General features: G+C 31.4%; 1 protein-coding gene across 3 annotated transcripts in view; it reads right to left on the bottom strand.

Moving 5' to 3' along the window:
* LOC126737754 (inositol polyphosphate 5-phosphatase E) overlaps positions 1-17,723 on the bottom strand; it is a 91,430-nt gene that overhangs the window by 17,130 nt on the left and 56,577 nt on the right. For all 3 annotated transcript variants that reach the window (XM_050442783.1, XM_050442781.1, XM_050442782.1), the window contains one exon: positions 6,742-6,968. In XM_050442783.1, the coding sequence (XP_050298740.1) occupies positions 6,742-6,968 (227 nt within the window). The remainder of the gene's footprint in view (positions 1-6,741; positions 6,969-17,723) is intronic.

The following is a 17,723-nucleotide window of genomic DNA, read 5'->3' as shown; positions in this document are numbered from 1 at the left end:
TATTATATTAAAAAAAACGTTAAAAAATATAAACAGAGGAGCAAAATTATAAACATTAAAAAATTATACCATTAAAGGAAGTTTAGTCTGACATTAAGTACATTAAAGTAAGTCTGATTTTGAAGATATGTCAGTGTCGGAATAATTAGATTCATTACTACTTGAATAGTCAGTCGTCTGGGCGTATAATTAGGGGTCATCGTCGATATGCTCGGTTTGATAGTTTTCAGCTATAATTTTTTCTGTGTGATTTATAGATTTTCTCAATGTTTCTTCCTTTATTTGATGTAAGGATTCCTTCCATAAATTAAGGACACTAGCTTCATCTGTAGTTTTGGAAGCGTGCTTATCATAATTTTTTACTATGCCCCAAATCAACTCAATTGGATTATATTGGCGACGCGGTAATCGCAGGACTTCATGCCCATATTTAAGAGCCATCTCATCGATCACGTACTTCTTATTATATCTGTACGTTTTACTGCAGCAAATCAGCCTTTAAAAATATATATCGTCATGAGCAATATTTTTTTGCTCTAACCGCGTTTTTATTTCCTCTTTCTTCCAACTGCTAGTGGGAAATTTTTCTTCTACTCTGGAATGGTATGAGGCGTTGTCCAAGACTATAATAGAATGATTTTCCAACTGTTTGAGGAGTTTTTTTTCAAACCAATGTTCAAAAATATCGGCATCCATATTTCCGTGGTAGTCGTCTGTTTTTTTCGTCGAAGAGAAGATCAAAATAGCGTCGCGAGATAAAGCCCTCGTCATTTCCTGCATGTAGCACAATGTACCTTTTTCCACAACTAGAACTGCTGCTGGGATAGCATTGCGTGCTACCATCTTGCCATGATGATTTTGATGAGTTTCCCTTGACAAAAATAAGTATTTGCTCAGAAAATTTCTTCTTTTTTGTCACTACATGTACTGTCCGATTATTCGTCTTTCTGTAACGGAAATTCCAAACTCTTTAGAGCTTTTGCCAAACTAGTTAAACTAATGTCGCAAAGTTCTTTGTCCTTTATTATTTGTAGTACGGCAGCCATCGTCACGTGTTGTTTACTTTTATACATGTTATAAATAATGGTTGTAATTTCGCTCTTAATTGTTTGGGGTAGGTCCAGACTTTTTGGATGCCGATGGATTCTTTTATTTAGTTTGTCCAGTTCTTCTTTGTCCATATTGCAAATCTTATGTAAAGTGTTTCTTGACATCTGGCATGCATCACATGTTCGCTTTTTTACTGACAAAACAGATTTCAATGGCTCCATGCTATTTTTTTCTTGTTTAAAATAACTTTATACTTTTAAAACTAAACGACGTTCACCCGAAGATAGAAACTGATATTTAGCAATATGTTTATCTTCTTGCGAATCCATATTTCAAAATTAGCAAAATCACAAAATAAATTTAATTAAAAGCCTGATAATATCACTTCAAAATACCAAAAAGAATAGAATGTAAGTATAGACCACCAAAGTATTTATTTGTCCAATCAGGCAAATTATCACTTTCAGGTACATAATCCTCTTAACCTATTTTTTCGGCACCATATTTGGGTTTTGTACATTTCCTAGAATTTATAATCCTTTTTTAACCCAATTCTACCTCTTTTTTACCTTATTAAATGATAATAAATATTAGATTACACGAATAAATAATATTAAAACAAATGATTTAAGTATAAAAAAGCATTTCTTTAAAAAAAAATATTAGTTTAAGATAATAGCCTTATTACATTAAAAACCAAAAATGTTTTTAAACCGCTGGTAACAGTCGTCCAAACCGGTACACAATATAAATAGTGAATAATGCGGCGATAAGGAATTCATTGTTTAACCGGTCCACTTATACCCCGAGATAATCCGTTATATGTTAGGGTAAAACGAGCCGACTATACGAATCCTACACTTAAAGTTCTTAAACTAGATGGAAGAAAAAAAGTGAGGGAACAAGACGCCATAATTAAATATTTGATTGCTGACCAATTAAAAAATTGCGTACGTCGAATGCCGGTAGCATTTTCATATGCTACCGACGGAAAAAAGCGCTCGGGTCGCCGAATACCTATCTGTAAGTTGCCGACGTATTTTTGTGTACGTCTGTAATATAAATGAGAGGATATAGACATTTTATTATTATTTAGCATGTCAAGCAGTTGCAGTAAATATTCGTTACTGATCGTTGATTAAATTCGATATTTCTGTAAGAAAAATGAGTGAAATTAGCATAAACAATATTTCGGAAGTTGAAGTAAGTAATTTAATATTTTTATTTTATTTAAACTTTATAGGTTAGAATTCGCTAGATGAGCATAACGAAAATATTTGGCTTGTTGGGGTTATGAATGCGCTTTTAAAAATTGCATGTAAAATTATTTTATATGTGTTAATTAATTCGATTATTCTTTATCCTGTTAATATTATTGACCACCATATCTGTTTACACGTTTTTTTTTAACATTGCGTTTATTTTATAATAATTGTAACCATTAACTAGCTATAATAGTTAAAAAGGGTTAAGTGTTACGAATAAGAATGTTTTGCACGATGATTCACCTAGATGGCGTATATTGAAAGTATACAGGGTGTATCACGGTGTCACGAATTTTTTTGAAAATTTGGCAACATTGGTTACAGCTTATGATCTAGCGATTAAAAATATTTAGAGCGATGCAGCGTTGCCGCTTATGCCAAAAAGTAGCAATTACTCTGTTGTTTTAAATGAAACACCCTGTATATGTTAGCATCCTTGGATCGGTAATTAGTTCCTCAGTCTTTTTATTTAATATTGTTTTCGAGTAAATAATTATTTTCCATATATTTTTGTTGAAAACATATCTCCAATTATATTTGTTATTGTCCTATATCTACTCGAAATTTGGAACTTGAAATTTGGACTGAAGCATCTGAAAGTCCTTTAGAATAATTTTGGGTAGAAAAATATGCTTTGAGTTATACAGGGTCGCTTAAAAGTTGTGTTTTTCCAGCTAAATATAAAAATTTGGAAAAGTCTTTTTTTAAATGGGATACTCTGTATATTTTTAGATAATTGAAAATAGAATTAAATACCCTTTCAAATGATGTATCATGTTCCTATGACTAAATACTAAGATTGTGGGAATTTAACTAATTTAAAAAAAAATCGAAATTTGGCCTAGAGCTTATCGTAGATAGCAATGAAATGCCATGATGACATTTTGCACGTTTGACAATTATAATGTGTTAATAATACTAAATGTATCCTGGACGTATTTTATGGCATTTCATCTCTAGGCTCAATTTTCAAACAAAATTGTTAACTATCGATCTCGGCCAAATTTCGATTTTTTTTTAAATAGTTATATCTCCAAAATTTTTGTATTTAGTTATAGGAACATTCCACATCATTTAAAAGGGTATTTAATTTTTTTTTAGATTATCTAAAAATATACAGGGCATCCCATTTAAAAAAAAAATAATTTTCTTTTTTTCTATATTTAGCTGGAAAAAAAGAGTTTTAAGCGCCCTTGTATAACTCAGACCATATTTTTCTACGCAAAATTATTGCAGAGGACTTTCAGATGCAACAGCCTACATTTCAAGTTTTTCCGACAGGATCATAAAAAATATTTAATAAGAGATATGTTTTCAACAAAAAAATGTGGAAAATAATTATTTACTCGAAAACCGTTAGAGATAGGTATATAGAACAATATTAGGTAAAAAGAATAAGGAAGTAACTGCCATTCCAAAAATGCTAACATATACAGGGTGCTCCATTTGAAATAACAAAGTAGTTTCTACTTTTTGATATAAGCGGCAACACCGCATCGCCGTAAATATTTTTAGTCTGTAGATTACAAACTATAACCAATGTTGCCAAATTTAAAAAAAAAATTCTACATTCCGTTCTCCGTAAATGCCTAACCTACCATCGCCCTTGATATATATAGGCAATTTCCTTATTCTCTTGAGTTTAGGGAGACACATAACCATCGATTAAATGTATGTGAAGCTCTTAGGCAAAGACCAATAGGAGAAGAAGCCAAAAACCAGATTTTTGAACTTTTTGATAAAGGTCATAGTGCCTCATCTGGTTATCATACATATTGTATTTCTAAAATGGAAGAACTTGGCGATCGGTATGAACCGATTTTATTTTTCAACAAAATCTGATGTAAGCAATCTTTGGTAAACCAAATTTAAAACACGTTATGGAGAACGTAGTGGAGAATATATGCTTTTAAAATTAAATGATCTGCTCCTCGCTTACAAAGCAAAAAATGAAACAGTTTTTAAAATCGTAAATGAAAATGAATATGCAGTTGCATTTTTTACACCCATAATGCAGAGAGTTCAAATGTTACCACAATCGTCAGAGGTAATGTTCGTGGACGCAACTGGAAGCTGCGACACAGATAATCATAAAGTGTTTTTTTTTCTTGATACAGACAGTGGCAGGAGGATTGCCAATAGGCTGTATTTTAACCAATACTGGAAAATCGTCCAATTTTGATCAGGCAGTATCTGCTCTTCTTGAAATAATGCCAACAAAAGTCAACCCTACTGTTATAATGACAGATGACGATCTCTCAGAAAGAAATATTTAAAAAAAATATTGGCCCAGCACAAAGTTGTTGCTTTGTATTTTTCACGTACTAAAAGCTTGTTGGAGGTGGTTAGGTAATGGAAAAAACAAAGTACCAAAACATCAAACTCAATATTTTTATAAACTCTTTAGAGATATTTTGTATGCCAAAACAAGGAACGAACTTGATATTTCCAAAGACAATCTAAACAAAAATTGCGATCACTTGAGTTTTAAAACCTATGTTGAAAACAAACTTAAATACATTGATGATTGGTGTCTTCTACACCGACAAAACTATATTTTGAGAGGTTCTAATACCAATAATTATAGTGAAATTATGTTTAGACTGCTTAAAGACATCCCACTGGAGTGTACTAAGACTTTTAATCTTACACAATTGACAGACTTTATTATTTCTGGATTTTAGAGTTACTTTAAGCAAAGGATTTTAGATTTATTGCATGGTCGAGTTTCAAAAGCCGTTTCCACCAGATGTAACCCTAAGATGTATAAGACAGATTCAATGGTCGTAAAGGATTTAGGAAATATGGAATTTGAAGTTTCAAGTGAAACCGATAAAGCAATAAGTTACAAAGTTGACATGTGTATATGTAAATGTACTTGCTCGGTTGGTTTCAACGGAAAATTTTGTAAGCATCAAAACATGGTACTTTAAGAGTTTGACGAATTAAAAGCTATTAATTTCCTATGTCAATCTACAAAACTACAACTATACAAAGTTGCCACTGGAGTGGAACCACCCCAGTGAAGATATATTTTTACCTCTATTATCATCCAATGCTACTAAGGAATTTGAAACAATTTCACAAACATCTAACCCAAATATAGATACTACTAATGTAAATGAACAAAATAGCTCCACCAAAGCAAAAGATAATGACTACTGTATTGCATTATCTGCGGAATCATATTCTAACGAAGAAATTGTTGATGCAAAAAGTGAGAATTCGCTTGTATCCGGTCTATTTACAGCATTTAAATATCAAAATTATACCACTTTGAAAACCCATAAGCATGTTAGGAAAATGAAAGGCAAGAAAATACCAGTTCAGCCAACGGCTGTCGGTAGGAGAAAGTCAAAGGTAAATTGTATTTTTTTTAATATCTTTTTAAAACATTTTGTAAAATATTTTATTATTTATAGATAAGCGGCAAGAGAAGACTTACATCTGGAACTTCAAGCAAGCATCAGAAAAAAGCTCCCCACAACTTAAGTAAATGCGTGGAACAAAATATAGGATTAGGAGATAACAAGCGCAAAAAATAAATTTTATATACCCTATACATTATATAATTTAGTAATTCCATTTCTTGCTTATTATAATTTACATTATATGTAAATTTATATGACTAATAATGTACGTAGTTGCCATCGTCAATAAAAGTTTCCAAAAAGTACCTACCTAAAAAAAATATAAAAGTAGGTATCTATCTATAAGTTAGTATATTCTTTAATCTTTCAGTAGTTCCCTAACTTAATTACCGCAAAACAAACTGTTTTTTATTCTTTCCATGTTAATATGTTTTATGAGTTGGGCTATTTTATTCTATGTTACAGACGAAAACTAGGAATACGTCGGGAACTTAATGAGACGTATTCGGCAAACCGAACGCCTGTTTTTGTCGGTAACATATGAAAATGCGTGCCGGTAAGGTCCCACCCACTTTGACCCCGAAATTGCATCGTCTAGACCGTTGTTGCCACTTATTGGTTATTTGAAAACGAAATATTCCTTGGGTATTAATTAATTAAAACTTTAAATTAACAAATAGCCTATTGATAGTATAAAACTATAACATTAACAATAATATCTAGATATTTTTAGCGAAATTAGTCCTAGTCGAAAGAAATTTTAAGACAATTTTAATACAAATTCATACATAATAGATAACGAAATTCATAAGTGAAGTCTGAAAATCTCGCAAAAGCCACAGATTTTTGTTTTCTGCATTCTTTAAATTCTTTCCGTTCACGTCTATTCACTGGGCGAACTATAGTAGCGATAATACTGAAAAAAGATATAAAAAAGAAGTTTATCCTTAACCGACGTTCCTAAGTTTTCCAAAAGTCTACTTTTTAAAAAATCGATCCCCACATTTCCGTGTCATCAAAAGACACCGTGTATACTTATAGTAGAATTTTCCAACCTTATAGGTGGGCGGAAAAGTAATTTTGGCCTCAGAAAACCCTCGGAATGCTGCTCCGTCGGCCAACACAGTACACAGTTGGTCGTGATGCATGTAACCATGCGGCAAGTGAGGTGGAAGCGGAAAACTCGTGTTTGATAACCATTCCAGTACTTTGCTCCTGGGAGTTGCCAGTCTGAAATTGAGATCTCCCGACCAGAAAACGTAGTCGAAGTTTTGGGTAACGTCTGGAAATAATAACGTTATTATGTATTGAGCATTTTAATTAATCATTCTAACCGGTAGACCAAGATAAGGATGAACTGCATGGGGATCTCGGAAACGGTAGGAGATACGAGGTCAGTTAAATTAGAGAAAAGTTGCGCAATTCGATCCTTAATTAAATACAGTTTCAACCATTTTAAAATTCCGAATACTTCCGGAGATATCCGGAAAAAACCATATTTGGCAAAATGGTTTTTATTTTTTTGCAGCTCTATTTTAATAGGTATCAAAAAAATGAAAGCACTTTTTCATTGCCACTGTTTGTGCTTTACAATTTGGCGTATAAATAGTTTAAATCCGACGTTTCGTCTCTGTGTTATCATCATCAACTTTCATTTTTTATATGGACCGAAAGAAAACTACACCCTCTCTTTGAAAGCCTATTTAATGACAAGTACAACGATGTATCACACATAATATTTTAAAAAGTTTTATGGTTAAAAAGTCACATTTTATGAAAATTTGTTGTTTGTGTCATAGTAGGCCATGAAGGCATCATAACATAAACGGCCATACTTAGTATAAGTTACCTCTTATTAATAATATTAATATGACTTATCTATATTAATTCAGAATTGGTCAGTATGCCCTACACGAGTAAGCGCTGGAAAAACAATTTCCACTCATTGCAAAGAGATAAACAAATTAATGCAAAACATTTCTCTTGACATTTATTGTGTTCAGTACTTTTAAATAATTAATTTAATAGTGTGTTCTCAGTTAATTTGTTTTTATTATTTATAGATTTATGTTAGAATAGTTTTCCAAGTGCAGTGTTATAATTTAGTTTGTAAGTATCGTTCTTTTTAAAATATTTTCGCTATGAAACGAGGGTTTTCAAACGAGGAAAAGCTGGACATGGTGGAGTGCGGAATATATCTTATGTTGGAAAAATTGTGATGCCCGTGCAAACGGGCGAAGAGAAACCAGCCTAGTCGTTCTATGTTTATGAGACTGTTTTAAAATCTCAAAGAAGACGGTGGTTTCAAAAAACCTATGCTCGCCAGAAATAAGGCAATAAATGAATAAAAAGAAATAACAATATTCTAGTCAGTTGTTGAAGATCCTACAACATCAACAAGGAAACTAGAAAAATACAGGAGTGCCAAAATCAACGGATCATTTTGCTTTAAAAAAAGAACAAATAAGCCTTTCAATTACCGAGTTTGTAAAGGTCTCAGACACGGGGATGATACTCGACGCCTGACATTTTGTGAATGATACACCAGAAAAAGTCAAGAAGAAGTTAATTTTCCCTTAAAGGTAATATGGTCAGATGAAAGTATGGTTACAAATAATGGAATTTTTAATCGTTTTAATTCCCATTATTGGTCATAAAAAAACCCACGAGAAAAAAAAAGAATCCAAGCGCCAACATCAATTTGGTTTTAATATTTATGAGTACTGTGGCATTTTTGAGTACACACATATTAGAGCCATTTATTTATCACGGTTCGCTGACATCTAATTGTTACCTAAATTTGCTTTAAGATGATTTAAAAGAGCGACTAGACAGCCTTCCACTTGGAATAATTAGAGATTGTTGGTTTCAACAAGATGGGGCGCCTGCTCATAATTTCAGAGAAGAACGAGAAAAACATTTTTATGTGGGTATATCTAAAAAATTATGTCTATGGGCGAAATTTTGAGCATGAAGAGGAACTTCAAGCTTTAGTGATCGAAGCTATTAATAGCATAACCCCTGATATGCTTATAAACGTACTAAACTCAACTGTTAGACGAGCTTATCTATGCATGGAAAATAGTGGATAAATATTTGAGCATATGTTATAAATGTTTTTTTTTGTAATTTCATTTGTTAAAGTTGTAATTTAATTAATTAAAAACTAAGGCTATATCAAAAAAAATTTCGAAGACGAACCTTTAATGAAGTAAAAGCTGAGAGCAAATGTCAAAATGCTTTAGTTAGTTAATTCTTGCTCTTTTTTAATATGGGTAAGTGCTAAATGTTTTTTTGAATGCTCCTTCATGGCCTACTATGACACAAACAACAAACTTTTATAAAAAGTGACTTTTTGACCATAAAACTTTTCTTAAAATATTATGTGTGATATATCGTTGTAACTGTTATTAATTAGGCTTTTGGCACCCTGTGTATGGTGTAGTTTTTTTCGGTCCATATAAAAAATGAAAGTTGATGGTGATAACTGAGAGATGAAACGTCGGATTTAAATTATTTATACCTCAAATTCTAAAGTACATTCAAAAGTGGCAATAAAAAAGTGCTTTCAATTTTTTGGTATCTGTTAAAATAGGGCTGGTAAAAAATAAAAATAATTTTGCCAAATTTTGTTGTTTTCCGGATATCTCCGAAAGTATTCGGAATTTTAAAATGGTTGAAACTGTATTTAATTAAGGATCGAATTGCGCAACTTTTATCTAATTTAACCGACCTCGTATTTCCTACGGTTTCCGAGATCCCCATGCAGTTCATCCTTATCTTGGACACCCTGTATAGTGTGTTCGCTTTAAGTTGTTCCCTGTAAAATCTTCTATAATAAAATCTAAAATCTAAAATATTCTTTTTTTTTTGTTGGATTTGTAGCGAAAATAGAAAGAATTAAATAATAATTTACTTTTTTGGGTCAACAATCATGGCTATGACCAATTTTATCAGCTAATTTTCTTAAAGACTAATAAGACATTTTTTAAATTTAAATTTTGCAACAGAAATAATCGTCGACGAGTTGAAATGCTCATTAGCAATTTGGTGGATTAATCGAAATAACTGTTTTTTTTAAATGTTATTTAATTATTGAAAGTTTTTATTGAGGATTTCTTTCGAACAGGATCTTTTGTGGTATTCAATAAAATTGTACATATTTTAAAGAACCGTATTTATGAATAAAATTGTTTTATTTATAATACATAATATTAAAAATATTTAATATGCTTAGTAATTAATTCTCGATAGTTAAGTCTTAATAAAATGTCACTCTATTTGAACAGAAAATTTGGTAATTTTGCAATTACATTTAATTGAATAATTCAAGATTCGCTTGCTAAAATTTTTTGAAACTTTGCACAAGGGTTTGCCAGATTGGTCTCTTCAAAAAGTTATCTTACATTTTTTCCATAAAATGTACAGGGAAGCCAATAATTGACCCTCTTAAAATTTACATGGGTTTTCCTATGTTCCGCTCGGCGACGCACCACCCGGTATGATAGCAGATTTAAAAAAACACGCAGATTTTTAAGTAATTCGCACTAAACCTGATAATTTATAATAAAAAAATAATCAATAACAAATAAATATTCGAATTTAATAAAAATGTTACTTTTATAAGTATTTTTTTGACTACCCTTCATATTAAAATTTTAAACATACTTATGCATGCACCTTAAGTGTTCCCTCCATCTCTTTGGAATTAACGAAAAAATCCACCTCTTTCAAACATGAAAATAGAAACACTTTTATCCAATATTTAGATAATCTTAAATAACAATCTCTTGATCAAATTTAAATTTAATTAATTCCTACTCGTAATGGATGGTTATGGAAATAGATATAAAAAATATAAAAGTTTCTTGAATATTAGGATATTTTAGAGCTGTGAAAATTTGAATTTATGTATTAAGTAATTCCTAATAAGAATTCAAAAAAAAAAACATTACAGATTACAATAATCGACATAATTTAACTTAATAAAAAAAGCAAAGAGTAGAGCATCTCGATTATAAGAAAACTGTTTCACAGTAATATCTTTGAAAGGAGTTAATCAATTCAAATAAAGAAAGAAAGAAAGAAAATGTGCTATATTACGTAAGAAAAATCTTGTGTACAAGCATCCTACAAGCTAAAAAAAAACAAAACAAAAATACAATTTTTGTATTTTTGTTTTAACAATCCAATAATTTAGGCACGAAAAGAAACATAATTTTGAAGAAAAAAAAATACACATACATTGCGCACCAAAATTAGCGCATAATCTTAGAAAATTAATTTTTTTTCAATGTTTTTTTGTCCTTTTAGCTCATTTTTTATCTTTCCAGTTTAATTTATAAATAATTAAAATAAAAATACACAATGTGGTCTCAAAATTGAAACCAAAAAATAAATCAAATAATCCTTTTACAAAAAATATAAATTGTGACATATAAAAAAAATTAATAAAGGGTTCCCTCTCTAGCGTTTATAACAGCTTGACAACGATCCCTAAAACTGAGACTGACCCCAAATTTCTACCAATCTCAAATAAAGGTCATTCAAGTTGTTTAGGGGTCTTGGCAACTGTCGAAGTTGTGTCTCCATGACATGTGTCTATTGGATTCATATCCGGGCTTCTGGGTGGCCAATCCATGGTAGCGATTTGGACTTCTTCAAGGTACTCCTATACCACTCTTGCCACGTATAATCCTGCATTATCATGCATAATCACGAAATTATCTTATAGGGGGCGAATGGGACCACCTGATCTTGAATTTCTGTAATGTACCTCTGTGCAGTAAGCCTTCCTCTATCTACAAATACTAATTCTGTGCGGCTCTCCGTATTAATTTCGCCCCACACCCTTACTGACCCACCACTATAACTAACGGTTCCCACTATATTTCACTGCGCATATCGTTCTCCTGGCCTTCGGTACACTCTATTACGTCTATCGTCAAAAAAAAATACATTATTTGGATTCATCGCTAAACATAACTTATGCCCAATCTTCATTTTTCCAACCAACGTGTTCACGAGAGAATTGAAGTCTTCGTCTCCTATGCTATTTCGTGAGTAATAAACCAGTAACTGCTCTAGCAGGCCTTGGTCTCCGCTAGCCTTTGTGTTTTGACTTATTTTAAAAATGTAACGCTCCAGGAACTCATTTTGTAAAGAAGTGGTAGTCACAAAACGTTGCCTCAAGGTACGAATTCATAGAAATCGGTCTTCAGCAAAGGTTGTAACTCTTCCACGACCTGGTCTTCTAATGTTGCTACCAGTTTGTGCAAACCGACTCCAAACTCTGGAGATGGTTGACATTAAATCTTTCAGCAAGCTGAATTTGGGTATACCCTTCTTTGTGAAGAGAAACAAGTGTAACCCAGTCAGCTTCTGACAAATTGTGGTGTTCTCGTTGCGACGGATTCGTTTTGCAAGAATTTCATGTGTAAAGTTAAAATCACTTCGAATATCGAAACTCTACTGAAGTAAAACGGATGAAATTCTGAATGGAGAAATATCAACATAAAGACTTTCTTTTATCTTTGTTCGTTTTTTTCCACTAAAGAGATATGTATTTGGTTACAATTGATCGAAAATCAGCCGTCAATAGTCCAGTTTTAACAATACATGTACTTCTATGATTTCATAAATAAAAAATATTTGAAATAAAACCACTTTTAAAATTATGCGTTAATTTTGAAGCGCCGTGTATATAACCGTAGATATACTTAATAGCATTTAAAGCAATAAGCAAAACATGAGGGGGGGGGGGAGGGGGAGGAAAAGAGGAGAAAACTATTAATATTAGAACCATATAAAATTAGAGCATAAGTTATTAATAGATATGTTTTTTTTTAATAGTAGATTTATAGTTAGTTGGTATATTTCAAACTAGTACCACCCTCAAACAAAGAATAAATCATCAAAAAGATTGTTCTTGCAACAACAACGAGGCTAAACAAACGTTAAAAAACTGATGTACTGTGCTTCGGAGTTTTAAAATTACGATAATTCCTAGTGAACAAAAAATTTTAACACCTTTCTTAAGTATGGTGGTTTTCCCAGTCTCTATTAGACGATAAATAAACCAAAATATGTGATATTTTCTCCTATTGATATCGACAAAATTGAGAATTCATTTAAGAAGGAAGTGATGCAATTTCTATAAGGAATTTTGAATTGAAAATGCCTACAAGAATTTTGGACTTTTTGAATCAATTTTGATACTGCAACAGTGATTGCATCATTATAAATTATATCTCCATAACAAGTCAAGACAAGTATAAGACCCAGTTTTTTTTGCTTCTGAGACCATTAGAATTTCTAAATTACAAATTTCAAAAAATTTTTTTAGATTAAATCAATACGTTTTTTATTTGATCTAAGGAAGAGAATATTGTATGACTTAGAGCCATTTATTTGTAAGTAGAAGTCCATTCTTTAAGTGGAGTGGCTATAATATAGCGGGTTGGGAAGGGCGGGAAGACTTTTCTCCACAAATAAAAATGCCAATCTTTTGTCAAGAGTTATGCATTTCGATGAGTGTGACATCATCATCAGACTCTAAAATTTGTTTTTCTTTTTAGAGAAACACATTAGATAACAAACAGTAAGTTAAAATTAAAAGGTACAACAATTAACGAAATTACAAATAAAAGTCAAAGTTTTAAAAAACTTTATCCAACACTACATAGCTGTGATGTTTACATGAAAAACAATAATTATGATAATAAAATCAACAAACAGTAAATAGGTTAAAACTAAGGTTTGAACATGAAAGATAAAACTAACGATAAAGGCGAATAAGCTCGAATTATTATTGAACGTCGACAGAGTACTATAGTAGTGCGAGGTGAAGAGGTTATTTAAGAAAAGGGTAAAATTGAGAAGAAAGGTGGAGGGGGAGGTATGAATGATAAGTATTTCTTAAAAAGGATATTATTTATTTATTGGAAGTCGGAAGGTTGTGTGTAGTTAGGAAGTTAAAAAATAGATTGCTATCAAACTTAGTCTGTTCATTGACACAAACAAAATCTGGTGATTTTATGGCTTTATTAATTTTGACGATTTCTAAAAGGTCCAATCTTAAGCCTTTCTGACAAACATGAAGAACCTCTAGTTGTTAGTTTTATGTTTGAAAAATAATAATTAAGAAAAATTTAAATAACTAGACGAAGGCTCACTGTTGAGAAAAGTGGGCCGTAATTTTTTGTTTGAAAATAATTATTTAAAAAAAAAAGAAAATTGTTGTGAGACCTTACCTGGTTTTCTTTCGAAAATAGTTCATCTCGGATTGCCTTTTCACTCACGTTAGCTGGCCAGCTTTTTATGTGGGGAAAGTTGACGGGATCTCTGTGACGTATCAATAAATTTAGGCTTATGTTTAGGTGTTAAAAATTGAAGTTTTTTTTTGAAAGTTTTGATGTTTTTCGCCTTCACGTGTGACAAAAGCGTTTAAATCATTGGAGTTTTTAATTTATAGAAAGCTTTCAGCAACTGACAATGTTATCCCTTTTTCTTCCAAACATCCAAAAAGAATTAAAAACTATATTTCAAATTTTCCAAAAACAACGAATATCCTGACAATATCATTACTAACATTTATTTTAAACATCTCAATAAATCTCTAAATAAAAAACTCTTATGTAAAGATAATAAAGCCTCCGCTTATAGGAGTATTACTTATTTCAATAAATTATCCAACCAAATTGCCAAACGTTTTTTGAGACACTTAGACAGCCAATTATGTGTGCGCTATTATATTTTATATAAGACAACATTCCTGCAACCCACAGATCAGGGGTCTACAGACTCAAAAGTTCTCATCCTGACTGTAATGTGTGCTACATCGGCCAAAGCGGAAGGAGAATTGAAACTAGAATAAAAGAACATACCAAACTAATAGAAAATAACGTAAATAAGTTTATTAATAATACTTCTTCGCCTTTCGCCAACCATATCAAGGCTAGACATAGGTTTGTACCGGAGGTAGACACAGAGGTTCTTCATGTTTGTCAGAAAGGCTTAACGTTGGACCTTTTAGAGATCCTCGAAATTAATAAAGCCATAAAATCACCAGATTTTGTTTGTGTCAATGAAGAGACTAAGTTTGATAGCAATCTATTTTTTAACTCCTTATGTTTAATGGGGTGCCATTGATTAGAAAAGGGTTCTAATCAATTGAGGCCCTATATACTGTAAAATTTATAGGTTGCGATGGTTCATGTACCTTTGGACGGTTTTACATCACAGCCTGTTGACTTAGCACGAAAAATATAAAAGTGATTGAATTAAATTAAAAGTAAAAAGACTTACCTAGGGGTCAGTCAGGATCAGGATAACACAGGAGGTTTTTGCGGAAGGCCGCGCGAACACTGGTCGTAAAAATGGTTATTAACAGTAAGACGATCTAGTACCGAGTGTGTATCACCTCGATTCCCCGCATCAGTTTTTTCGGTACTTGCGTGTGACGTATTATTTGGGTATGTACCAGGTTTGTAGTAAAAGTAAAGAATAGCAAGTAAGGAAATATTATAGGGAGAGGCGAGGAAATAAGGCAAATCTCAACATTCATTATGTAAAACAAAAAAATATCAACAGCAAGAAGCGATACTTTGAATGCACTTAAGAATATAACTTATAGAACTAAACTAAATCAAACTAAGTATTAAATTAATCAATAAAGTGAGGTGACGACAAGAACAGAACATGACTACACACAACCTTCCGACTTCCAATAAATAAATAATATCCTTTTTAAGAAATACATATCATTCATACCTCTCCCTTCACCTTTCTTCTCAATTTTACCCTTTTCTTAAATAACCTCTTCTCCCCGCACTACTTTGTCGACGTTCAATAATAATTCGAGCTTATTCGTCTTTATCGTTATAGTTTTATCTTTCATGTTCAAACCTTAGTTTTAAATGCGTTTACTAGATGTCGCGCCATTTACTGTTTGTTGATTTTATTATAATAATTATTGTTTTTCATGTAAACATCACAGCTATGTAATGTTAGATAAGGTTTTTTAAAACTTTTTAAAACTTTGACTTTTATTTGTAATTTCCTAAATTTCTGTTGTATTTTAATTTTAACTTACTGTTTATTATTTTAATGTGTTTCTCTGAAAAAAAGAACAAATTCATTTTAGAGTCTGATGATAATGAGTGAACTCATCGAAATGCATAAATCTTGACAAAAGATTGGCATTTTCATTTGTGGAGATTGATTTTAAGATAATAGAAACGAGTTAGCAAAAAAAGTTGTACACCTAGAAATCGTTATCATACTGTTGAAATTTAGAATAGGAAATTACATTGTCCATGTCTGCCACATACAGAAAAAATAACAACGGCTCGAGAATAGATCCTTGTAAGTCTTCAGTTTTAATTAAAACAGTTAGATTTTAAAACATACGAATATTGTCCTATTGTCATGCAGTGATATCTATTAGTGATATACTATATAAAAAAAAATAGAATGATTTGAACTACGATAATATTGAAGTTTAGCAAGCAAGATAATTCGACAAATGGTATCAAAAGCTTTGCTGAAGTCAAGAAGGTACAAGCCAGTTATTTCCTTTTAATCCTCATTGAGTCATTAACTAAGTTAATAAGACAATATACAGGGTGTCTCACGACGAATAGACGCGATCGATATCTCAGAAACTAATTTTTCAAAAATTTTCAAAATTTGGCAACAGAGCACAGTCGTGGGAGCCACACAACTAAAATATTTTGACAGTTGTGACGTTTCCGGTTATACCGAAAGTAGGTGACAACTTCGTTATTTTAAATGGAACATCCTGTATATTTTTAAATTTTTGGCTTCCGCGTGAAATTCTAGGTATATCTTGTGTATAATGTCCTATACCTAAGTGTAACCGTTTTTGACATATTTTTAATTTCATGTGAAAAAAACTATGTTTATAAGCCCTAACCATAATTACCGATTACTCTCTTTTAGTAGCCTTTATTTATTGGTTAGTTTCGGTTTTAATTTAAAGGAAGGACCACTTTAAAAGACTATTTTAATATTTGGCTAAAAAAAAGATTTAGAGGGGTCAAAACTTAGCATTAAAAATTAAAATGAAAAAATCAATAAAAGTCAATTTTTTTAAATGGAAACCCCTTATTTTTATAATTTTTTCATAAAGATAATTAAAAATAAGGTTAACTTTATATAAGGTTATCTAATCCAAAAATTGATAGTTTCCGAAATATTGACAGTTTAAATTTGGCTTAATATTAAAAAAAGCCGTATAGTTGTACAGGCTTAAGGATTGTTGATTAGTTGACCATGACGGTTGTAATAGCAACCGCTACAAGCAACAGTAAGATAATGGATTATAACAGAAATGTACACTTTTTAATTAAATTATACATTAAATTACACTTTTACGAAGAAAACTTAAATAGCAAGTCACTTATAAATTTAATGCATATAGTCCATTGTCTTACTGCCGCTTCTAGCGGTTACTATATGACAACCGTCATGATTAACTAATCAACAATTCGTTAGGTGAATATTATATTCTATCAGCATTTTTGGCGCGAAACATTCCGTGAATGTATTTGAATAAATATTTTTTTAATTGTTCTATCAGAATTCAAAACGTTATACTCTATTTCAGAAGTGTGTAGAGCAATAAAACCTCATTAGGTATGCAAAAGTGGTACCTGGTGATCCACCAATATTTTATGCCACTACCTTAGTTGGGTATTAGTTTCAATGTGAAATTCTTTCTTTTCGTTGATTGCAGGTAGTGCCACCCGGTTTTGGGTCAATTTATGAGTTTTGCCCATTGTTACCCACTGATAAACATTGAAAACGGTTCGCCAAAGGCGTGCAACTGGGACTTGTTTTTTACCTTATAATTAATGTACTTAAATGCTATTTTATTTTAGAAAGTTACTTTTGTTTAAATGGAATAATATATTTTTTTCACAAATTTATTGAACATAATATGTAGAGTAAAACAGTTGAAAATGTCACTTTTGGATCTGGCACTTTTTGAACAGTGTATAACAATTTTAAATTA

This window comes from Anthonomus grandis, chromosome 6, assembly GCF_022605725.1.
Source record: "Anthonomus grandis grandis chromosome 6, icAntGran1.3, whole genome shotgun sequence".
Taxonomy (NCBI): domain Eukaryota; kingdom Metazoa; phylum Arthropoda; class Insecta; order Coleoptera; family Curculionidae; genus Anthonomus; species Anthonomus grandis.
This window is presented reverse-complemented; position numbering and strand designations above follow the sequence as displayed.